Here is a 24,939-nt window from a genome sequence, read left to right as displayed (position 1 = left end):
TACTATCTCTGTCGCGCCGTGCGGGAGGCGCTTAAAGTGGAAAATGGTCGCAGGGGATGAAGCCAAGCTTAATTCTATTAATGCAATGCTTATGGCTTCTCAAATTGAACTGGACATTATTGACCCAGCCCCTTCACATATAGAGAGGACAACATCTATCTTTGAGGGAACTCTGGAAACTATTGGAAACGTTTTAAAAAAAAACTGCGTGGGGAAGAAAACTGTAGTGCGAAATTCTAGGGGTAAGCAGGAATGGTTCACACCTGCCTGCAGAAAGGCCAAAACTATTCTAATCCAGGCTGTCAAAAGCAAAATTCAAGCAGAGGTTCAGGCAGCCAGGAAAAATTATAATGCATTCCTGGCACACGCTAAAAAAGAATGGGACTCAGAGTATTGGTCTACGTTAAAAGAGGCTAGTTCCGGGAAGGATTCTAGACGCTTTTGGGAAATAATTAGAACCAGAAACAGACCAGACAACGAGCTTATAATTTGCAATATCACTAGCCAGGCTTGGACTACTCATTTTGCCAAATTATATTCCAACCATGATGGTGATATTGCCTCAACTCCGTCTCATCGAGAACAAGTCCAGTTGTTGGAGTGTATCAACTCTGTTGCCCCTTCTAGGGGATTCGATCATCCCGCCGGCAATTTATCCCCGCCTACTCCTTGTATTGCCCGAGGGCCAGAGCTGGTGTTTCATGCTTTTTCCATTAAAGAAATTGAACATGCAATTAGCTCCATCAGGCCTCAAAAAGCCGCTGGCCCCGATGGCATTCCTGGGGACCTGTTGCGCTTTGACATCAAGAAATGGGGGAAATTGATCCACACTCTCCTTAATGCCATCAACAGAGGTGCACCCATTCCCGCCTCATGGAAAGGTGCAGAGGTCGTACCCATTTTTAAGAAAGGGGCTAGGGATGATCCATCTAACTACAGACCTATAAGCCTCCTCGATGTAACGCAAAAGGTCGTCGGTAAGGTGCTGTTGGTAAGATTACTCCACTGGATTGAGGAAAACAGCATCCTTTCCGACCTCCAGGCAGGCTTCAGATCAGGTACTGGCACAATCGAACAGGCCTTTAGATTGTTGCTAGTGTACTGGAAGGTCGTGGTCCTGGCCAAGGGCAGTCTTTATCTCGCATTTATCGACCTGAAGACTGCCTTTGACCTCGTACCGAGAGCGACCCTCTGGAGAGTACTCACTGATTTAGGGGTCCCGTATTACCTTTTATCCATTGTCATCAGGATGCATGAAAACACCTATGCACAGATCAGATGGGGCAGAGATGGAGAAAAAACTGATAGAATTCCGGTGGAGAGGGGGGTTCGCCAGGGTTGTGTGTTGGCTCCCACCCTGTTCTCCTTGTATGTGAATGGTGTGGTAGAGCATCTGCTGAAAGATCCTGCAGACGAACCCTCCCTGGCTGGGGATCGTATTCCGACCCTCCTCTTCGCGGATGACACACTCCTACTCTCTAAATCCCCTATGGGCCTCCAAAAGTTATTAAACAACTTCCAGTCCTTTTGTGGAGAAAGGGGTCTAGTAATTAATACGAACAAGACAAAATTCCTTGTGATGAATCCACCCAAGAAACCTGTACGTCCTCCAAGGCTGAATAATGTACCTTTAGAGAGGGTGGATGTGTTTGATTACTTAGGCATTCGCCTCTCACACAACATGCTTTGGGCCCCCCATTTATGTAAAATGCTGTTAGCACATAAGAGGGTGACAGGGGCACTCCTAAAGGAGCAGCGCTCTTGCGCAATTAGACCTATAGCCCCTCTTATGGAAATCTATGCAGCAAGGGGCGTCAGCTCCGCCCTTTATGGGTCTGAACTCTGGGGTTCATGTAACTCTAGTGAGTTGGCAAGATCGGAGAGAAAGTTCTGTAGGGCCATTATGTCTCTCCCCCAGGGTACTCCTACGACCCCACTGATGCTTGATCTGGGCTGCCGCCCAATTGATGAGCTGGCGAAATTTCGCCCCCTATTGCTATGGGCCCGACTATGGCGTGTCCCGGAATTAGTAAAATACGCTAATGGCCTCTCTGAAGTCTTGTCACTTCCCGGATGGTACAAGATCAAATGGTTAAAAGACATGAAAACCCTCCTTTGCAATCTTGGTCTAAGTACAGCATGGGAAAGCAGGTCTTCCCCTCCGAAAGCTACGCTAAAAACTCTGTACTGGAACTGGATTGCATCCCAGCAGAATTCTAATCATGCCTTGGGCAGACTTACGGAGGATTTTCTGAGCTTCAAAGACCTGCCGTTCCGGGAACCTTACCTAGATGTTATAGAGAGACCGTTTGATAGGACCCTTTACTTTAAATTTAGAACTGGGACCCTCCCACTCTATGCCTTTACATCTGGCTGGAATTTCCCTGCACAGACCACAGAATTTTGCCCTTTCTGTATCAATAGACCTGAAACTGTAGCACATTTTCTATTTGAATGTCAGGTTTATGTACTCCCTAGAAACAGATGGCTCAAACATTTGTGCCGCTTGTTAGGCACCCGGAAGCACACTGAGGCCCTACGTATTTTAAGGTCTGACTCTCGGCCACTCTACGCCTGTGTCCTTTCCAAATATTTATCTTGGGCATGGCGTATCAGAATTAATAGGCTTAAAATAACTGTTTAATACGTTTTTACCTATTTATGACATTTCTCACTTTTTAATGTAAATATAATGATGATTTTTAAAGCTGTGATGAACAATTTTCTTATTGTAATGCTTTTATGATATATTTTTTATCGAAATAAAGCCTTGATTGATTGATTAAAGTCAATTTTTGTGGCTCTTTCAGGGCCCAACATCACACACCATTTCCCAGGATGTGATCAGGTCTTAAGGTTATGTGATGTCACACGGGGTCAAAGGGCATTTGATGTTATTCCCGCTACCCCTTCCATTTTGGTGAATTGATTGCTAAGAATCTCAGATGTTATAGATGTGGGAACAAAAATCACTTGGACATTCTAAATTATGAAAATGTTTGCATGAAATGTAAAAGAAATTACAAGGTATGCAACTCTGGCAACGGTAAAAAATAAAATAATTGTCAGTTCTGTTAGTGAAAATAACATGGCACAGGAAGTTTCTTATTCCAGTGATGAGAGTGTAATGTCGTGCATGGAAATGGATATGGTTCCTTTGGAAGTTTAGTGTGGGAAGGGACAAGTTTTACAACTGGGTTGCATTCCTTTAAGATGACTGTGTGAGAAGTGGAGATGTTTTTTGTGACTGTAATGGCTGATTCCGGCTCACCATTCACTTGATTGGAACAAATGACTGGAAAAAGTTCAAAAACGTCAACTTAGGAAACTTTCTTATTAAACCAGTTGCAAATGGGAAAAAAACATTGAAGTTTTGGGTGAATATGATGGCCAAGTATCTTTCAGTCACTTTATGTGTGGTATCAATTGAGTCATCATTATTAAAATGGCTGATGTAAAGGAATCTTGGCATAAGTATGGATCTCATCAATCATGAACAAGTACTCCTTAAGAAGATATGTATGGGTGTGGTCTGTGCAGACACTGGAATGGGAGATGACATTTCCCAAGGTGTACAATGATGTGGTAGGCAGGTTGAAGGGTGTTAAGCACAGAATACAACTCAAAGATGGTCCAAAACCTGTTGTACAAAAGCTCAGAAGGGTTCCCTTAGTGGTTAGACCAGATTTACGCAAGGAGTTGGATACGTTAAATGCTCAGGGATTATTAAAACTATTGAATGTTCAAATATTTGTCCCCTGTTATGCTAGCTCTGAGAGCTAAGGGAAGTTTAAGGATGTGTGTAGACCTCAGAAATCTGAACTCAAACATTTGGGGGGACAGGCACCCATTGACGAACATCACAGAGATGTCAACCAGGATAAAAGGGCAAGGGTTTTTTCTACTTTGGATTTGGCATATCACCAGATTGTGTTGGATGAGGAGTCCTGTCACTTAACATAATTTGTTACTCCAGAAGGGGTATTTCATTTTAAATAAATGCCATTTGGCCTTGCTTCAGCCTCTGCAGTTTTTCATCATTTGATGGATATGATGGTCAGAGATGTAAAAGACGAGTAATTTGTTTTCACGATGATTTCTTGATTTATGCTGAAGATAGGGTATCTCATGACTGAAGGTTGGAATTTGTCTCAGCTACGTTTGAGGAGAAAGGCATTAGGTTTAGAAGTGGAAGTTTAGAGTGTCCTGTGTTGTATACATGGGTAGAAATGTGTCAAAACATTGAGTTGAACCAAAGGATAACTTGCTGAATCCTATTGTAGGAGCACCTGTTCCAGAGAATAAGGATCAGAGAAGCTCATGGAATTTTACTCCAGATTTATTCCGAGTTGTGTGGAAAAAACTAATTCTTTGCTTAGTCTACCCAAAAAAGGGGAAATATTTGTCTGGAGGACAGAGTGCATAAAGGTATTTAGTGTAACAAAAAATTGTATTGCCAAGGTAATACCTCCTAAACCTTTTGATACTAATGATACTAGTGCAGTCGTCATGGATGCTAGTCACCATTGCCTAGCGGTGGTTTTTGTTACAAAGGAGGAATGGTAGAGAGGATGTGGTGGTATTTGCCAGTCATAGGAGTGCTTTTATTCAGTGGTGGAGTAAGAGGCTTTAGCATGTTGGTGGGACATCAATCATTTTCAGCATTACTCCTGAGGCACCATGTTTGTGGTTCGGGTGGATCACAAACACCTGGTTGGCATTTTCACTACTAAAGGAGCCGGCAAACCTATACCCAGGATTCCTAAATGGTAATTTAGGCTGTAGAAATCTTGTTATTGCATGGAGTAGATTCCGGTAAACAAAAAAGTAATGTCTGATTGTCTTTCAAGATTGCCTTTGAGTCAACAGGAAAGAGAAGAAGAGGATGAAGATGATGAAATGGTGGTCAGTGACCTATCAGTTATAACCAAATAAGCGATAACAGAACATGAGTGGTCTATGGCCATTAAAAATGATGTGATGGTAAAAGTAGTCATGGAGCATGTGAACAAGGGTTGGCTAAAATCTAAAAATGTGAATGAGGGTGTGGATGTTTTCTGGCAAGTAAGCCCACAACCGTCTGTGGTGAATGGATTGCTTCGTCATGGTGAGAACCTGATTCCATGGGATAAAAAGTTGTGGTTTTGGCTCATGAACGACACACACATCTGCAGTCATTGAGAAGGAGAGTAAATGACTTATTCTGGTAGCTTGGTAAGGATGGGCCATAGAGCATTATATGAGACAATATTGGTTTTGTGTAGCCACTGACAAGTTACCGTACCTATTGCCATGTGTCCAGTACCGGTACCCGACCAAGTTTGGTGTAAAGATCCCATTGATATCCTTGGACCCATACATGTTGGGAGCAGATCAATTATGGATTGGACTGATTAATAATTATTCAAAATGGCCGGAGGTGGCTTTCATGAACTCGGTCACTTCTAGTAAGGAGAAGGAGGTTTTGGAAAATGTGTTTTTCAGAGAAGGAATTCCTGATGAGATTGTAACAGATAATGGGCTACAGTTTGTTTCAAGATAATTTGAAAAGTTCTTGCATGATCTTGGTATCAAATATGTGACCAAATCTTTCTATCATCTTCAAAGATTAATAGAATGTGGATGGAGAAAAAACTGCTTAAAGATGTTTTGGCTGTTGTGCTTGAGAAAAGGAGGAAGGCGGAGAGGAAGCATACAAGACGAAATGGTCAAGGTTTGGATGTAAAGGAGAGAAATACAGTGAGAGTCAAAATATCTTTCAAAAGTGTGAGAGGTTCCTGGTTTTCGGAGCCTTTGACGGTAGTGAGAGTGTATGATCAAGCAGTGAAACTGGAAGATGGTAAATCTTGGAACAAATGTACATTTTCCCTGGTGCTTTATAACTCTAAAAGGAATATTCCAAACAAAGGTTTCACAAGAACTCCCTCTTACTGTTGATGGATGCCTGTTGGTGCTGCTCCTCTGCTGCATGTGACTAGTTTCATGTCGTATGGTCTTCTCCTGATCTGGTATTCTACTGCCACTCTGTGTGGTAGACTTTCACTTCACTAGCTACATTCCCTTTCGGGACTCTGCCAAAGTGGCTCCGTTACACAACTTTATGGACATGGATGACGTCTCCTCACATTGGCAGTGGTGTCTGTCAAAATCCTAATAGCGGGTAAAATATGTATCCTCTGCCATTGGAGTTCTCCCTTGGGCCCACTTCTCAGAAATAGTTCACAGAGCTGTACCAGTTGGCCATGTGTGAGCTGCGAGTCTATAAAATTCAGGATCTTTTACATGTGTTTGAGGAGGTGTGGGGTCCCTTCTTATGTCTGTCAGAAAGCCAGTTGGTCCAAGTGCCGTGCACACTTTAAATTGAAGTGCACACACCTCCTCCCTGTTGCCTATCAGCAGCAATAAACCCTCCCTCTGACTCAGCTGCTAGAATTAAAAATAAAATGGCAATACATTTGTTTTATTAAGACTTTATTTTTCATGCTTGCTGCTCCCACAGCGGAGGGGCGACGCTACTCCACCCTAATGTAAGAACAGCCTCTGCCTCTATACTAGGTCCTTTGCTTCTAACTTAGATATTTTGAATCAGATTCATCTTATCCACAATTATTCTAAACAACTAACACCTTGAACTTTCCTGACTTCCTTCCATCGCTATATTTCCTATTCATCCACTCCCTGACATAAAGCCATTTTCTGCCTCGCTACTTTCAAATCCCAACAAGAGCTAAGCACCCTTTAAACATGGAGATTTGCACATACACCAGTCATTTCTTCTTGTTCATAGTTTCTTCTGACATATTTACATACATCGTGTTCTTTTATTAGTGCTTCTAACTGATGTGCCTTTACCAATTGAAGTCAAAATATCTTTCAAAAGTGTGAGAGGTTCCTGGTTTTCAGAGCCTTTGACGGTAGTGAGAGTGTATGATCAAGCAGTGAAACTGGAAGATGGTAAATCTTGGAACAAATGTACATTTTCCCTGGTGCTTTATAACTCTAAAAGGAATATTCCAAACAAAGGTTTCACAAGAACTTTCTCTTACTGCTAATGGATGCCTGTTGGTGCTGCTCCTCTGCTGCACGTGACTAGTTTCATGTCGTATGGTCTTCTCCTGATCTGGTATTCTACTGCCACTCTGTGTGGTAGACTTTCACTTCACTAGCTGCATTCCCTATCGGGACTCTGCCAAAGTGGCTCTGTTACACAACTTTATGGACATTATGTTCTTTTATTACTGCTTCTAACTGACGTGCCTTTACCAATTGAATGAGAACATGCCAAATACATCCTGATCTTCCAACCTCAGGGCTTGCCAATGAAACAAAGCTAGCTTTGGCAAAACAAATTCAGACTCACATTGCGCTAACTATAGCAAGTAAGCCTGATACTTAGGATTTGTTGTGGTTCCTCCAAAGAATATTGAAGGAAAGTATCCTGGCAAATGATACATTTACAGCACAATTTAGAGCAGTGCTTTAGAATCTCTGTCAGCACCAAGGAAGAATTAGACTACATTTAACACTAAACATCTCATCATATATGTGCTGCAGAATCTCATTCAACATTTAGGCAGCTTTGTTCCCTGAGATTCACCACAGAGATTAAACTACTATGGTTCAGCATTTTCTATTTACTTATTTTTTTTTTTAAAACTTCTTTCTTTTGAATATTTTAACATGAACATTACAAACATATCTTCACATTGCTATAGTGTTTCTTATAGCAAATGGTGCATGTAAAGTTCATCTTAGATCAATTGCACAAATGCCCTGCTTGAGTAGCCTTTTGGTTATTCAGTATGTCTCAATGCTAGTGTCACTGCCTACAATGTTTTGGCTGTTGTGCTTGAGAAAAGGAGGGAGGCGGAGAGGAAGCATACGAGACAAAATGGTCAAGGTTTGGATGTAAAGGAGGGAGATACAGTGAGAGTGAAAATAACTTTCAAGAGTGTGAGAGGTTCCTAGTTTTCAGAGCCTTTGACGGTAGTGTATGATCAAGCAGTGAAGATGGTAAATGTTGGAACAAATGTACATTTTCCCTGGTGCTTGATAACTCTAAAAGGAATATTCCAAACAAAGGTTTCGCAAGAACTCCCTCTCACTGTTGATGGATGCCTGTTGTTGGTGCTGCTCCTCTCCTGCATGTGACTAGTTTCATGTCGTATGGTCTTCTCCTGATCTGGTATTCTACTGCCGATCTGTGTGGTAGACCTCCACTTCACTAGCTGCATTCCCTTTCGGGACTCTGCCAACGTGGCTCTGTTACACAACTTTATGGACATGGATGACGTCTCCTCCCATTGGCAGTGGTGGCTGCCAAAATCCTAATAGCGGGTAAAATATGTATCCTCTGCCATTGGAGTTCTCCCTAGGTGTCCACTCCTCAGAAATAGTTCACAGAGCTGTACCAGTTGGCCATGTGTGAGCTGTGAGTCTATAAACTTCATGATCTTTTACATGTGTTTGAGGAGGTGTGGGGGTCCCATCTTATCTTCACATTGCTATTGTGTTACTTATAGCAAATGGTACATGTAAAGTTCATCTTACATCAATTGCACAAATGTCCTGCTTAAGTAGTCTTCTGGTTATTCACTATGTCTCAATGCTAGTGTCACTGATACCACATCGATCATTCACTGAAATAAGTTGCGTGGCAGTTCAGCTGTGGGCAGAATGGTGGTGAAGAAGATAAACCAAGTAAAGACCTTAAAAGACTAAACGTGAAACTAGTGGCTGTGAAGTCATCTATTTAAGCCCAGCAGAGAGAGATTACAACGGGCAAAACAAACAGGTGACAGGCGATAATGGACAAGGGTATGGTGTAGAACTTTGATCGTCTAGTGTTTGCTGTAGGCCCAGCATCAAGAAAGAAAAGGGAAGGTGCAGCTTCAGGACATGTGGAGGGGCTAGCAAGCCGTCAATCTTATCCCAGCATGCCTACCCGCGCGTAATGGGGCAGCTAAACTGAACTGTTAAGGGCAGTACTCTATGATCACAGCGAGGGTATGATATCACTTCTACCATGCATTGCAGTGCTTCTGGGGGACGGCTGGGGTGTGGGTCATCCCTAGCATTGTTCCAGAAGGCAATCCGCAATTCATCTGAGCCCTGTGAAAGAGACGCTTCCTCTGGCCTCTTCCTGTCTAAGCTCTCTGGTTTCCACCTCCGCCCATGCCACTGCTGACTGACAGTATACTGAGACCTGGGTGTGCACTTCCTGTTTCAAGTGTTGGGTCGCTATGTCCTAAGCCCGCAATAAGGCAAAGTCAATAAAAGTGGCCATGAGTTTGGTCTTAGTGTGCCTAAACAGGCCTAAAGGGGTCCTCCAAGATGGAAAGGATCACCAATGGTCATGTGACTCGGTGAGAGCGCTTCTGCCATTTGCTAAACTGAGGTGAGGAATAAGCTGGTGCAAACATAGGAGTTTGAGATGTGAGCTACAGGACTCTTTTAAAGCAAGCATAGGCACTTCCTAACAGCGGACCCAGCAGCGTAGCTGTGGCCAAGACAGCCAGCAGCAAACCCACTGCGGCTGGGAAGCTAAATAATGTAGTCAAAGTTTGGCGCACCTAGACCCCCACTATCAGTGAAGCACCATAGATGGGCAAACATGATCCACCCTGCTGTGTCCGTAGCCCCAGAGCATGTCACCCAGAAGAGCGTTCAACATATGAAATGGGCAGCTTTTTCTAGGTAAAGACAGTGCAGCGTCAGCATCCAATAAGTAATATTTCAAACACTAGGGACGTATGTAAAACCTTACTGTCATGCACATTTGTGCATTACCCTATATATAAAACACAATTGCCAAGTGCATTTCCATGCTGTGCACCACAACGTTTGGGCATACCTCATTCTTCAACACTCCTTCACATCAACAGCAAGATAAAACGCATACCAGCAACTAATTACCCGTCATGTGAAAAGCATGTGAAAGGCTATGGAAAGAGAAGTTCCCAGCCTTATGCCCTCATTATGATATCAAGCAGACTGCTACTGGCAGGCTGTTGGTGGGGGTCCACCCGACATCTAGGGCAAAGGGCTGACTGCTAAATTACAATACCGGCAGTCAGAGCGCAGGGGTGGGACTGCTGCCTCCAACAGGCCAAAGGAGCCCGTCAGGGTGGCGGTTGGACAGTAATCCCTATAATGAAGGCGACGCCTGTGCAGGCACCACCGTAGGGATTATGATGTCCATTTCCCACAGCCTTTTCATGACTGTCTAACCTAGCAGGGCCCCCGTCACCCATGTGCCATCGCTATGTGGCCAGGATAGCACATGTGGTGCCCCCCAAAACATCCATGCACCTTGTGCCAGAGACCATGTGGTGCCTTGCACAGGATGCATGGATATTTGCAAACATGCCTTTTACTACTGGAGCTTGTGGTGCAGCCCGCCCCTTTGTGGGCTGCAGCACAAGCCACAATAGTAAAAGGCATGTTTCCGACCATCTACAGCAGTCTAGTCAAAATATGGTAGGGGAGACCGCCAACTACTTGTTGGATGGGGGAAACATATGGAACAACGAGGCCAGAGCCACGAGTTCTAGAAACCTGTAATCGTAACCACGCTTTCCCGAACAACAACAAATGCACTCTAGTGTTCGGAATGGGCGAGAAAGAGAAGCATCTGGAAGTGGATATGGACTGTTAAGTGGGGCTGGGGCAGGGTCTGGGGGGAGTTTGTGGAAGTTTTAAGGGGTGGTGGGGGTTCGAGATAGTTGTATGGGGTAGTGGGGGTTTGTGGTAGTTTTCAGGGGTGGTGGGGGCTCGGGGTAGTGTTCCAGGGTGGTGGGGGTTTGGGATAGTTTTCAGGGGTGGGGGGGTCAGGGTAGTTTTTAGGGGGTGTTTGGGGTTGTTTCCAGGTGTGAAGGGGGTTTGGGGTAGATTCAGGGGTGGTGGGGGTTCGGGACGATGAGCCCAGCCGCCATTGTGATGAGGCCCATAACGTGAGCTGTTCTTAGGTCCAACAGGACCCATGAAGGGAAACTGATTTAAGTGTTCTTTGTTGGTAGCTTGGCAGAAGCTGCAATGCCTTCCTCAAGGGAAAATGTGGATGCTTGTTATACAAGAAACACTCAAACTGCAATAAATATTAATAAACAAAGAAGTAGAGTGTTAAATACGAAAACAATCACCCAAATGATGGATAGGTGAAAAAATAATTATTAATAAAAGGTAAAAAAACATAGAAAAACATCAGAGAAAGGTGTTAAAGGTTATCCTTTGAAACGATGCAGCAAAATATGTAAGAAATAAAATCACAATGCATCTTCCATTTAGTTGACTGGGAGCTAAGCATTGTCTGGTGCTGACCTTATTGTGAACATGGATGGACAGAATTTGGACCTTAGTCCCGTTGGAGTTTTTATCCCTTAGAAATGTTAACCTTTCGAGAGGTCTGAAGTGTTCAATGTGTCAAGCCTGGAAGTTGTTGATTAGAAAGTTAGTTAAGTGATCCAAACTGTCCAGATCATAAAAAATGTATTATGTTAGGGTTGTAAAGGTAAGGTATTTTACTGTGGGATTTCCTGCTTGTCCTAGTCCTGACCTAATCCTTATGTTTTGGTAGTAGTTTTATCCTGCTAAAAAATGTAAGTTCCCAAATTTGCAGGACTAATTTCTAATACACAATTTCATTTTGCTGGCGGCATGAATCCCTAGATTCAGATTCTCAGGTCTGTCCTTTTCAAATAGGCCCACTTCATTTCTAGTAGGCAGGAAACCTTTTCCCTTATCTCAGGGCCTTTTGCACCATTTATCCACAGGAGGTAAGTTCCTAATTGCCAACCATCAGAAATGTCCTGTTCCAACTGGTCCACTGGAAGTCTTCCACACAGGCAGCTTCTTCCTCTTCATCCAGACCTTCTGACTTGCAGCAGTTGCAGGGGGTGTTGGGTTTAGGGATTAGGCGGTCCACCAGGCATCTATGTGAGCTAAAAACTCGCTCTCACTGTGCAAGAAACTGGCATAATATGCACCATCCTAGCGAGAAGCGTCAAGGACTCTACTGAACAGAGCCAGTTGCTCCTCTGTCTCAACACTGCATTGATTAATCATTGCTCAGAGAGTTCAATTGAACACCTTCGGATTCATGTGACTGTGCGAGGCCAGCACTGTACCAATGCCCGCTGCTTCGGATCCACTGCTGGCCATCCATTGAAGGACGGCTAAAGATTTCAAAGGTTGGGGACTCTGGAGCAGGTGACCTCTGAGCTTTGGGTTGTTCTCCCTGTGCCTCTTAGATGCATTCCTCCCCATCTGCCTTTAGGGAAGTCTTTGCCAACCCAGTTCTAGACAGGAGGCACATCAGGTACAGTGGTGTCAGAGCCTCGGGTATCAGGGTACCCGGGCACCCCAATTACAGCTACCATTTACCTGTCGCCCGGGCTAGGACAGTCCATTTTGTTTTCTTGCAGTGGGGCCTATGGCACCTTCCTACATTGCTGAGTCTAACCAAGGGTCAACATATCCTCACTGGGTGAAAGATGTGCTTAACACAGAACATATAACATAACACAGGATGATGTTGCTCTAACAACTTTGGATTGTTCTGTCCTGTTCTTTTGTTCAAGGCCTGTTCGACATTACGGTTGCTCTTTCCAGAACGGCTTGTGTATTATTTGCCTATATTCCTTTCTTGCTTTACAGGATTTTATTGTAGGGCTTTTGCAGGTTATTTACACATAAAAAGTGTATTACAGCATGTGTATAACACTGTGTGTAGTTTACCTGTACATATACAATTTACAATTATATGGAGTATTGTGGGTGCATGTTATCACATATGTACTTTATGAAGCCTCTATCACCATGCAACACTGAGGTCATATGTTATTTACCTAAACGATCATATGTTACAAAATATGCATGTATTTCTTTGAGCATATGTTATGTACCTATGCTGCATAAGTTATAACAGCTATCATAGCTTGCTTGATATCTATTGCATAAGAAATACTTAGCGCTTGGTAATGCGTACATTCTGAAATCTCTTTTATCAACACTTCCTGCTTTACTCCTTAAGACAGAGACGTCATAAATTTAGAATGTATAAAAAATAAACGGTTGTGACATAGTGCACACATTCAACTTATAATCAACCAGCGAATAGTTTGAAGGTATAGACTGCCTGATTTATTTGTAAACGTGAACATACAAATATTGACAAAGTCCATAGTTCTTGGCTTTTACATTCTGAGTTATTGAAGTTACCAATGCTAGTTGATAATGGCATGCAAACTGTCAATCTATTGAAGGAAACCCATTTTAAGGTGGTGGTCGATGCAAACGAAAATGCTTTGATGCATGCACATGACACATGGCAGCCATTTTTAATCTACTGATGAAACATGAACAGATATGTTAGAATGGTAAATTACCATGTGAAAAATTAAAAAGGGGTATCGAAGCATTAAAACAAAGCAAGCAGTCCTGCAACTTTTTGCAGCTATCTGATCCCTCCAAAATAAATATATTTAAAAAATGTAAACTCAAGTAGCACGATGGGGGGGGGGGGGGTCAAGATGGAAAGCAATAGGGAAGGGGGGGCAAACAATAGCAGGTTGGGAGGGGGACAAAGAGGAAAAAGATGGGAAAGCATGTGAAGTAATGCACACCTGTGGAGTCCTGAACAGTAGAAAAAATGTGTAAGGATACAGCTAATGCCATGAAAACTTTGTGAGGCTAAATTGCTCTTAGGAGGGACAAACACAAGAGTAGGAAAGAAAGTCGTCAAATCAAGAAAAGTCAATTGAGAGAGATTACAAATACATGCATTAATGAACAAGGGGGCTAACCCAAAGTCCACTCTATGGGCCAGATGTGGTAACCTATTTTCCAAATGTAAACGCCTTGATTTCAAAATCAGAGTGGTTGCAACAGCAAAAAATATTTAAGGGTGCATTCGGATGGCGGGCGGACTCTAGTCCGTCCACCACCTTAGTGGTGCTGGGACCGGCCGCCAGTGGTGCGGCGGTCCCACACCACCAATTTGGATGCGACCGCCACCATGGCGGTCGCATCCCACATATCCAACATTGTGGCAGGCGGTACTGTGAACAGCACCCACCACAATGTTGTAAATGCATGTTGTGCATTGGCATGCACAACGTGACAGGCACCGCGTGGTGCCTGCCACCTTGTCCATGCCAATGTTGGGGGGTACCATAGGTACCCTCCAAGTGCAGCCCAGCCCTGTGGGCCAGCAACGGGCCCCCGAAACGAAAACTGCATGCCTTTCCATGGCAGAGTCTCCGCCATGGAAAGGCATTGAAAATTCCACATGCTAATATAGATGGCGTTGCTTGCAAGGCACCGCCACCATATTATGGGCCTTTTCCGCCCGTTAGGCAATCGTGATGATTGACTACCGGCGAAAAGCAGTGGACGGTCTTTCCGTCTGCCGCAGTATCCCCCGCCATGCTAATGTGGCGTGGGGTAAAAGGCCGTCTGGCGGGGTGTTTTGGCGGGCGGATCCCACTGCCAGTCGGACGGTGGCGATCTGTTTACCATGATAATGGGCCCCTTAGCTCGCATTTTAGAAGTCAGCAAACTATTACCAACTCAAGAAATGGGTTTCTGACTGGTTACTGATTAACAATTTAGTTGGGGCATGTTGTGAGCATCTGTTGCAAATTGCAAATCAGTAGCAGTGACCGGAATTCCAATCTCTAACCACTGAAAATGTCATGACTCCCAAGTTGAGGTGGTAACCTATTCACAAAAGAGAAGGGGTCCACTTTGGACCAGGGCCGGACTGAGAATGCAAACCGGCCCTGGCAATTTATTCGGGCCGGGCGTGGAGGGGGTGGGGGTGCGCGTGGAAAACACTGCAGCTGCTTTTGTTACAGGGGGCCGATATTGCCAGCCCCGGTAACAAAAACTGCCCCCCAAGGGTCCAAAACCAGCCCTCACCCTGGCGACCCACCGGGGAAATGTCCGGTGCCAGCTATGGCCAATCCGGCCCTGCTTTGGACCATCTCCCATTCACAAATTAGGGCTAAAGTTTTATGGGGAATAGCAGGAGTTCAGGGGAATTCAGGGACCAATGAAACTTAAAAAAAAACAATCCATACCTTCTAATTAAATTGGGTTGCTTGAAAAAATAATCTTTTTTAAAAAAAACAATCACAGACATGGCGGTTTTCTGACCCTTACAGGCCTCCATCCCTGTGATTGTGACCAATAAGACTGAGTTCCAATATGTGACCCATGTAATGAATATTAATGAGGAAGGTCAGATTGTGACTGAATCTGAATCCTTATTTGGCAAATTGACCTATTAGTACATGGGTTCATTCACAAAAATGGTTTCTGGTCTGTTCACAAATTTTAGCAGCTTTTAGTAATCTAAACCTTAACATTTCAGGCCCTATGTATAGGCAATGTCATTTTATGAGTGGATTACTCCTTTGTAAGGAGCCCCTTCAGGTACCCTTCCTTCTCCTCACCTTTTCTGTCTTGCTCTGTGTACACAGCTCTGATGCTGCCTTTGTGTCTATTAGTGGCATGCAGCCTGAGAAGGACGCATCATTGCAGGATGGGAATGAATGTACTCACGTACGACGCATTTTAATATTAGACGGCTGTAGTTGTGCATCAGTGACACTGTCATTGATCCTGGTGCATCAGATCTGTAAAGATATCTGTGCCTCACCGTGCCTGTGAGGTATAGACACAATGGGGGAACCCTTTGTCCCTCATAACCTGGGTAAGTATATGTAAAGCTACAATGGCTCTATCGGGAAGAAGGCAATTACATCCCTAATAAGGACGAATCTTGTAAAGAGTACTTTATGTGACTCTCTGCGTAATCAATATGCCAGAGTGTACTACAAATGGGATAAACCGCAGCGTGCAAGAACACAGATATTGGAGCACAACAATACAGAATAATGACTCAAAATTGCTTGCAAAAATTATTATTATTTGTTACTTTTGAGTTTTCACAAAACATTTTTTAGAAACACATTTTGCAAGGGCTGTCAAGATGAGGCGCAATTATAAAGAGACCAGTGTTTCAAAGTGACAGTGGGTGCTCGGTGCTGGTAGTGCAGTGGATATATACAAGAGTGAAGCTATATACAAGTATGTACAAGTTGAAGAATGGTCAGAAAACCAACGGAAACAATATCTCTGGTTGTGGCAGGACCGTTCAATGATATACACCAAGGGCCATATTATCAAGGAATGGCGATAACATTATCGCCGCTTTAGCGGCAGGAAACTGCCGCTAAATTGGCGATAATGGGCTTGATAATATGCCGCAGAGAATTCCAATAGAAGCCCATGTTCTAGTGTGAACCTGGGCTTCTATTGGAATTCACAAGGGCATATTATCAAGCCCATTATCGCCAATTTAGCGGCAGTTTCCTGCCGCTAAAGCGGCGATAATGTTATCGCCATTCCTTGATAATATGGCCCCAAGAGATTTGTTAAGACTGAGCCATATATTATCGTCGACGTTTCGACGCTGATAATGTGTTAAGAGAGTCAGATAAAATACTCTTAACAAGATTTGTCCTTATTAGCGATGTAATTGCCTTCTTCCCGACAGAGCCATTGTCACTGTGCCTGTGAAGCCAATGTTTTAAATAACATTATACTAGCCAGTGTTGCCTGTTTGAAAATTGTGGACAGAATGACTGCTTAGAAAACATCTATTCTTTCATAATTTTTATCCCATTATGACAGACTTTGCAGAATTCAATATTTCTGGCTTCCCATCATGACAGGCAAAGCACCTCAGCATTTATGACAAATATACCATTTCTTTTTACCTAGTCTCAAAAAACTGAAATAACTTTCTTAAATATAGCTTTATGGATATGTTTGAACCGAATAAAGTAATTGAATTGAATTAGATATAGCTATTCTGGCATCTGCCATTTCTAAGTGAGCGATAGTACTATTATTCACTTTGTGGTATTTAATTGGTATTTTAGCAACTGCTTTTTTGAGAGAAATCTGGTCCTTGAGAGCAGATTATTGTAATCCTGTGGTGCCTCTAAGCCCGTTTCTAACCTCTCACATCCCCAGTATTCATTTGAATGTCATTTTTAACAAAATTAGACTGGTTTGCAACTTTGATAGTGTGCTCACGTCTTCGGAATTTTCTGGCGTGGGCTGAGAATGTAAGGAATAATTCTGCAAACAAATGTATTAGAGGATAGTTTGATGAAGATTGTAGGAAGTAAAAAAAGAACTAAGGAAATTAAAATCGTGAGCTTCTACAATAGAAAATGTAGTGAAATGCTGGAACTTATCCAGGCAGGGAATCAGAAACAATTTTGGGGTTTGGTGAATAATGCAACTGATTCACCTGCAGTACCTCCCTCTTATAGGATTGTGTTAAACATGTGTATAAACTCTATGGTCCTTCTCCATCAAAAGATCATGTAATATTATATAATATTGATCCAGATACTTTTGGATTATACACTGAAGAACAGACTAAAAATACAATAGATGGGTTGATGTTAAGTAGGGCCTCTGGACTGAACTAAATCCTAGCAATTGTATTAAAAAATGACATAGAGGAGTAGGCGGAGAATCTGGAGTGTCTGTATCGATGGATAGCTGAAACAGGACTTTTTCTGAAGTCCTGGAAGGGCTCCGTGATAAAACCACTTTTGAAGAAAGGAGATGGTATAAATATATCAAATTTCAGGTTAATTAGTCTTTTGGATGTGTCAGCAAAAATGTTTACCAAAATTTTGCTCCAAAGTTTTGAGGACTGAATTTTAGAAAATAAACCTTTGCCCATTAAGCAAGGTGGTTTCTGGGCAGGCTATTCCATCAACGACCATTGTTTTGTCCTTTTGGCTTTATCAAAAAAATCTGAAGAAATAATTCAAAGATTGTGCAGTTTGTGGACTTCTGTACCGTGGTGTAGAGAAAGAATATCAATATAAAAATATTGACTTGCACAAATGTCGAGGTAAAAATATCATGGGTCAGAAATGTCGTCTGAAAAAATATCGTGGTCAAGAATATCGATTTTAGGTAAGTAATATCGATGTTTAAAATATCGAAGTGTTTAATATCATTTGCAAAAATATAGTTGTTAAAAATTTCGATTTTTTCATCAATGTTATGTATTTTAGTATATATTTTATGACTGTGATGTATGTTTTTTCATATAAGAATTGTTTATATTTTTATTATGTGTTAAAACTTTAGTAGTTATTAATTTTTTTTAATTTTAATTTTGCATTTTTAGTACCGTAGCGGGTTGTGGGTTTATAGGGGAATAGAGTGGAAAGTAATTTAATTATATTAAATGTATTGATTATTTTTAGTAGTTATACATTTTTTTACATTAATTGAATATTTTTTTAATTAATATTTGTTTAATTGAGATGGTATAGTGTTAAATGTGGAAAGTATTTTTTTATGAATTAATAATTTGTTGGAAATAATTTTAACTTATTAATTGCCAATTCATTATGGTAATTGTGTAGATAATTGTAGGTGTGTGTTGTGGTATGTATAGGTGGGAAGTGTGGGAAGGGTGGGAAGTAATTTATATTAAAATGGTTGAATTAATAATTAGTTGTTAATGAATTTAAATTAATTCAAAAATAAATATGGTAATCGTGTAAATCATTTTAGGTGTGTGTAGTGTATATTATAGTTTTAAAACATGTGTTTTCCATGATTTTTTTATTATTAATAATACTTATTTAATTGATAATTAATTATGCTAATTATGGAAATAAATGTAAATCCATCTTTTTAGGTGTTTTTTTTATTGGTGTGGTGTTATAGGGTATGAAATAAAATAAAACATTTATGTTTTACATAATTATTTTGTTTGTTAATATTTGCTACTTTTAAATAATTATTGTTTTTAAATGTATTTATTAATTTATTTTATATCGTATTTGTAGCTTTTTCTTATATGTAATTTATATTATAATATGAGTTATTTTGATATGTTTCATATTTTATTTTTAAATGTATATTTTTTTAATATTGTTTATTTTTATTTATGATTTTTTTTTTCTTTTTTTTTTTTAAATGTTATTAGTAATTTTTGTTTGCAATCCAGCACTTTCCCTACTGTTGCACTCACTGGAGTGGGAATAGTAATTTTTTTACCTTCGCTATCCAGCACTTTCCCTACTGTTACACCCACTGGAGTGGGAATAGTGATTTTTACACCTCCACTATCCAACACTTTCCCTACTGTTGCACTCACTGGAGTGGGAATAGTAATTATTACCCCTTTGCTAGCCAGCACTTTCCCTACTGTTGCACTCTTTGGAATGGGAATACACATTTTTACCCCTCCACTATCCAACCAACATTTTCCCTACTGTTGCACTCATTTGAGTGGGAATAGTAATTTTCACCCCTCCGCTATCCAGCACTTTCCCTACTGTTGCACTCACTGGAGTGGGAATAGCAATTTTTACCCTTCTGCTATCCAACACTTTTCCTACTGTTGCATTAATTGGAGTGGGAATAGTAATTGTTTCCTCTCTGCTAACCAACACTTACCCTATTGTTTCTCTTACTGGAGTGGGAATAGTAATTTTTACCCCTCCGCTATCCAGTATTTTCCCTACTGTTGCACTCACAGGAGTGGGAATAATATTTTTCACCCCTCTATCCAACAGTTTCCCTACTGTTGCTCTTATAGTAGTGCAAAATGTAAGTTTTAATTTGTTTTAATAATTTTATGTTTTAATTTATTATAGAATTATATTTTTATTTAAAAATATTGATATATATTTAATTTGTATATGATTTTAAAGTTTACAAAGTAAATAAAGATAATAATAGAATAAATGCATGTGTATAAATTATTATGTTTGAGTGTTTATATTTTTTAACTTAAGTTTATTTGTCATATTTAGTTAAAATGTATATTACATTTAATTTAGTTTGCTAACAATAATATCATTATTTAATATATTTTAATTTATATATATTTTTAATTCAATATTTTTTACATCTATATTTTTTACTTTGATATTTTTGAATCAATATTTTTGTACTTACCTGTATAAATATAGGACACAATATTTATGCATTCTATATTTTTACTTTGATATTTAGAACATCGATGTTTGTTACATCAATATTCTATCAGTGAACCTGTACTGCCTTTGTTACAGTGGATAGAGGGAGTCTGGTAAACTAACTAAGAAAATAGAAATAAATATTGGCTCACGCCAAGGCTGTGTGTTAGCCCTGATCCTCTTTAGTGTCTCCATGTGGCTGTCCTTTCAGCTAGCCTAAATAACTCAATTATTTTTCTCTAAGAAAATAAAAGTAAATATTGGCTCCTCGCCAAGGCTGTGTGTTAGCCCTGATCCTCTTTAAGTCTCCATGTGGCTGTCCTTTCAGCTAGCCTAAATAACTCAATTATTTTTCTCTAAGAAAATAGAAGTAAATATTGGCTCACGCCAAGGCTGTGTGTTAGCCCTGATCCTCTTTAGTGTCTCCATGTGGCTGTCCTTTCAGCAAGCCTAAATAACTCAATTATTTTTCTCTAAAATTGGTTGCAACCCATATCCCCAGTCTGATGTATGCTGACGACCTCCTAATTTTACAATATGCTTCGAAGGGTTTCCGGAAGAAACTTGACGCATTGACAGCATACTGTGCATCGAATCACCTGAGGATCAATTTAGTTAAGACCATTTCTTAGTTTTTGGAAAAAAATATCCAATTTCAATTGGTATATCATAATAGCATGAAAGTAGAAGAAATTAATTCATATTAATAGGTAGGGCTGCACTTTGTTGCCAATTTGAAGTGGAACAAACAACTGAAGGAAATAAAATCTAGACCTCTATTACAGGCGGGTTCCTTGGTAAAGATCAATGAAATGTATGGGAGGTTGTCACACACATCACTCATAACAGCTTGTTTGCACCAAATCCCCCATTACCATCTTACAGGTCTCAAATATTCATTATAGGTAAAGGGGATATTTTAGACCCGGTGGAAAATGTGTATAAAAAGAGTTTTAAAGAATTAACTTCAGGAAGCTGCTTGGATTTTCTCCAGCCAAAATGATAAGTTTTACTTTGCTCAAAAACCCTTTATCGATATGGTGGCCAATTCAGAAAAGTATCCATATCTCTTTTATCTGTCAGACACTTTACTTCACTAGGAAGTTATAAAATTTAGAATAGGTCTTAATCAATTCATGGGGATTCCTATCTTGAAGGAGAAAATAGGGGAAATAAAGGTCAATGTATATGCACTTTTAAAAGAAAATGCTAAATTATTCATGTATTAATTGATTGGCCCCTCCTTTTAAATAGGCATTGCCATTTTTTATAACCTTTATTCTTACAATATGGTGCAGTGTTTCATCTCCTTACAATTGATGTTTTAGCCAGTATTCAATTTTGAGATTTGATGGTGGACCTGTGGCGCTTTTTATGATCTGTGAGAAATATGGACATTCATGAATTGGGTTTATAGCGGATAAATAGTCATTTTTACTGTATTTGATTTTAGAATGTGATTGGTGTTTAATTGTATTTTATTAGTTTTACGGTCAAATGTCTAAATAAACTGATTATTTAATTCTGATTCTGTTAAAGTTATGTACTCTTTGTCTACTGTAAGCGGCAGTATTTCCAAGATTATATGAAACTTCCTTCTACCTCTCAAAATGTGTACCCTCATGTGTGTTGGAAATGACAGCAACATTGGTTGCAAATCAGAAATGAAGCAAAAAGTGGTCCTCAGCATCATGTGGTTTATTAAAGTTAATTTTCACAAAGCTGTGCTGTCAACCTTAAATGCTAAGTACTAGATTTACGAAGATTCCCCCCAACGCAGTGTGATCAGACCTGCACAGTATTTACAAAGATGGTACAGTTTAATACTCTCCTTGAGATGGTTCACTTTGGGCTCCATTCCACCAATACAGGCACTTTGATGCCATGGAGCAAGGGTGCCTGTATTAAGTTTGGTATAGTTTTTGTGCAAGAAGGGGTCTCTTCCTGCACCAAAACTATCCTTTTGCATTCAGCATTCATGCAAAGTGGAAGTACCAAGTTGAAATAATGATATTTCTCCTTGTTATGCCAGCCTTGCGTAGTGGCACCAGTTCGGCGCAAACCCCTGTTTAGTGACTTTAGTAAATATGGGTTTACATCAAAATACATGAATGGCTGCACAGGAACGCCCATGCTTCACCCACATAATACCTCCCAGGCACAAAGTAACACAAGGCAATGTTTTACAATTTATTCTGAAACTTTTGGGATGAATGAAAAGTGACACCCGGACACATCTTCGGGTAAATCTTGGCCTAAAACTTTGCATGTTAAAAAGTGCACCACAATCAAGATATCTCAAAATGAAACCAACATAACTAAGTTAAAAACCAAGGCCAGGATCTGCAGTGCTTTTATGTGGCAGGAATGAAGTCTAAATAAACAAGCACAGCTCTGTTTTCAAAGCAAGCTTTAAAAATGTCTTAAAAGAATCACTGGAGCATGCTAACGAATTTCAAGGCAGCCTATCGTTGGAAATGACCCTGCTGAGTGTGGGGAGGAGAAACAATATGAAGAGCAAGAGGTAGTAGGAACAAAGAGAAGGCAGAAGTAGAACACGAGGGAGAGAGCAAGAAAACACATGCAATGGAGTACAAAAAGGAAATAAAAGCGATAGATCCTCTAATGCAAGCAATGTCATCATGTAAAGGATACAAATAAACTAATCAGAAAACCATGAGACTGAAATGCTCCTGGGTCAGCTGCACAAAAAAAGTGCGACAGAAGCCATTAAATTAAGAACAACCAATTGAGATAGAGAACAAAGCCATCCATTCATGAGCAAGGGGCTGACCCAAAGCCCACTATATATATATTATCTACTGGCGGTCGCCAGTAGATAGTTATAGTTAGGACCGTGTTTCCATAGGAAATCCGCAACATTCTATTTGGAATAACTTTGGCGCCGGTTGACGTATCCTCGCGAAATTTTCAAAATAGGTGGGACGCTCTGCTCCGCTCCTACCCTGAAAGTCTCGGGGGGATTCGTCAAGCGGGGGCTGAGAAAAAAGGGGGGTCCCAAAACACGTTTTCCCCATGCAATTTTCCATAGGGACCTTTAGTCCAAGGTACAACCCGAACGGCTGAACAGAATTACTTGAAATTTGGCAGAAAGGTAGTCATCAGCTCAGGGATGTGCCTTCTGCGTATATGGAGTCAATCTGTTCAGTAGTTCCTGAGAAAATTGCAGTTAAAAGCACATACATATCTATTGCCGCGCACCGTGCGCGCACCGTGCGAGCACCCTAACGTGCACGAGCGTAATTCTGATTGGTGGTTACATGTTAGTCAACGTTCGAATCGGTCGAAATCAGGAAGTGTCGGCCGCCATTTTGTTTGTTTTCAGTGCGAGAGTGAAAAAGGAAGGTGGCGAACGTGAAAAGGGGGCAGGGTAGAGAGTTCCTGACCCCCTAGCCTTTGTCAGGGGGTCCCTGAAGGACCCCGAAGGCAGAAAATAACATTTTAAATTTTTTTTTTTAAATCGCGGGGGTGCGCGCACCGTGCGCGCACGGTGAAAACCCCCCAAAAAATAATATATATATATTTTTTTTTAATACGTAGTTTATTGTAAAGTAAATATATTAAAAAAATAATAATGCATACATAACTTAGCATTTAAAAAACCGTACAAATTCACTGAAAAAACCACAGGTTTCACACACGTTATAGTTAGGATTTAGCATTTAGAAAAACCTTGCAAATTCACTTAAAAAACCATAGGTTTCACACATGTTATAGTTAGGTGGATATTTGACTCGTGAAAAACCAATGAAATTCCCCCCGTTATAGTTAGTTCAGATAACTATAACTCGCGCGGCCGCCACTCTATCACAAGGATGATGTCATCAGTGATGTCATGAGTGATGCCACTGGCCATGTCATGAGTGATGTAATATGGGACGTCATCAGCAGTGGATTGCGGGCGCGCGAGTTATAGTTATCTGAACTAACTATAACGGGGGAATTTCATTGCTTTTTCACGAGTGAAATATCCACCTAACTATAACATGTGTGAAACCTATGGTTTTTTAAGTGAATTTGCAAGGTTTTTCTAAATGCTAATTCCTAACTATAACGTGTGTGAAACCTATGTTTTTTTCAGTGAATATATATATATATATATATATATGTATATTAGAAACAACAAGTCTAGCCGACAGAGAGCTAAAACTGTCTGTAGCTGAGGCCTAACAAAACAACAGTTTAAGTGAGCTTCTATATACTGATAAGAAACTGTGGCTCTAGAATAATGCTCCCCATTATTCCATTTCACATGAAAATGGGGGAAACACAAGTGGAAGTGGCTAAGACATCACACAGGAAGTCCCACCCATGTTAAATGCTGCCTCCACATATTAAAGCTATTTGGCTCTGAAAAATAGGCTTGTGTAGCCATAGTGACAAGTACTTTATGAACTTTGGACCTGTAGTTTTATTTGACCTGACTAATGATATTACTATACAAGGACTCTACTACTCACTCTATTGTATCCAGTAGCTGCAGTAGGGTGTTTTTCTTTCACTGCCATTGTCACCTTTTTCTTCCTGTCCCTGATGAAGGAAGACACAGACATTGAGATGATGATGTTTATCCAAAACTAATGACACGGTTCCAAGTGTTCTGGGAGCACTGTACCTTATTATAATGAAAATCACGAGTAGTAGCAAAATAAGGAAAATGACAGCTGCAACACCTCCAAGAACACCAAAGGTTGAGATCAAAGAGGCAGCTGCAAAGACAGAAAAGGAATGTAATTCAGGTAGAAATCAAACTGATAAATAACTTGCAGACTGGGGAAGCTCAGTATGAGATGCCAAAATCAGTGAGATTGTCTGTGCTTTGCCAAACTATATACAATTATATTCGTATATCCTGACAGCAGCGCAAGTTGAATATAGAGATATT

The 24,939-nt window shown here is 40.7% G+C and overlaps 1 protein-coding gene across 1 annotated transcript in view; it reads right to left on the bottom strand.

The window, feature by feature from the left end:
• Positions 1-24,939, bottom strand: part of LOC146809073 (B-cell receptor CD22-like) — a 261,719-nt gene that overhangs the window by 47,170 nt on the left and 189,610 nt on the right. The window contains exons 6-7 of the mRNA XM_085614824.1: positions 24,670-24,763; positions 24,515-24,584 (exon numbers count right to left, since the gene is read on the bottom strand). Of these exons, the coding sequence (XP_085470950.1) occupies positions 24,515-24,584; positions 24,670-24,763 (164 nt within the window). The remainder of the gene's footprint in view (positions 1-24,514; positions 24,585-24,669; positions 24,764-24,939) is intronic.

Source organism: Triturus cristatus, chromosome 7, assembly GCF_964204655.1.
Source record: "Triturus cristatus chromosome 7, aTriCri1.1, whole genome shotgun sequence".
Taxonomy (NCBI): Eukaryota; Metazoa; Chordata; class Amphibia; order Caudata; family Salamandridae; genus Triturus; species Triturus cristatus.
The sequence above is the reverse complement of the archived record's forward strand: the minus strand, read 5'-3'. Positions and strand labels throughout refer to the sequence as shown.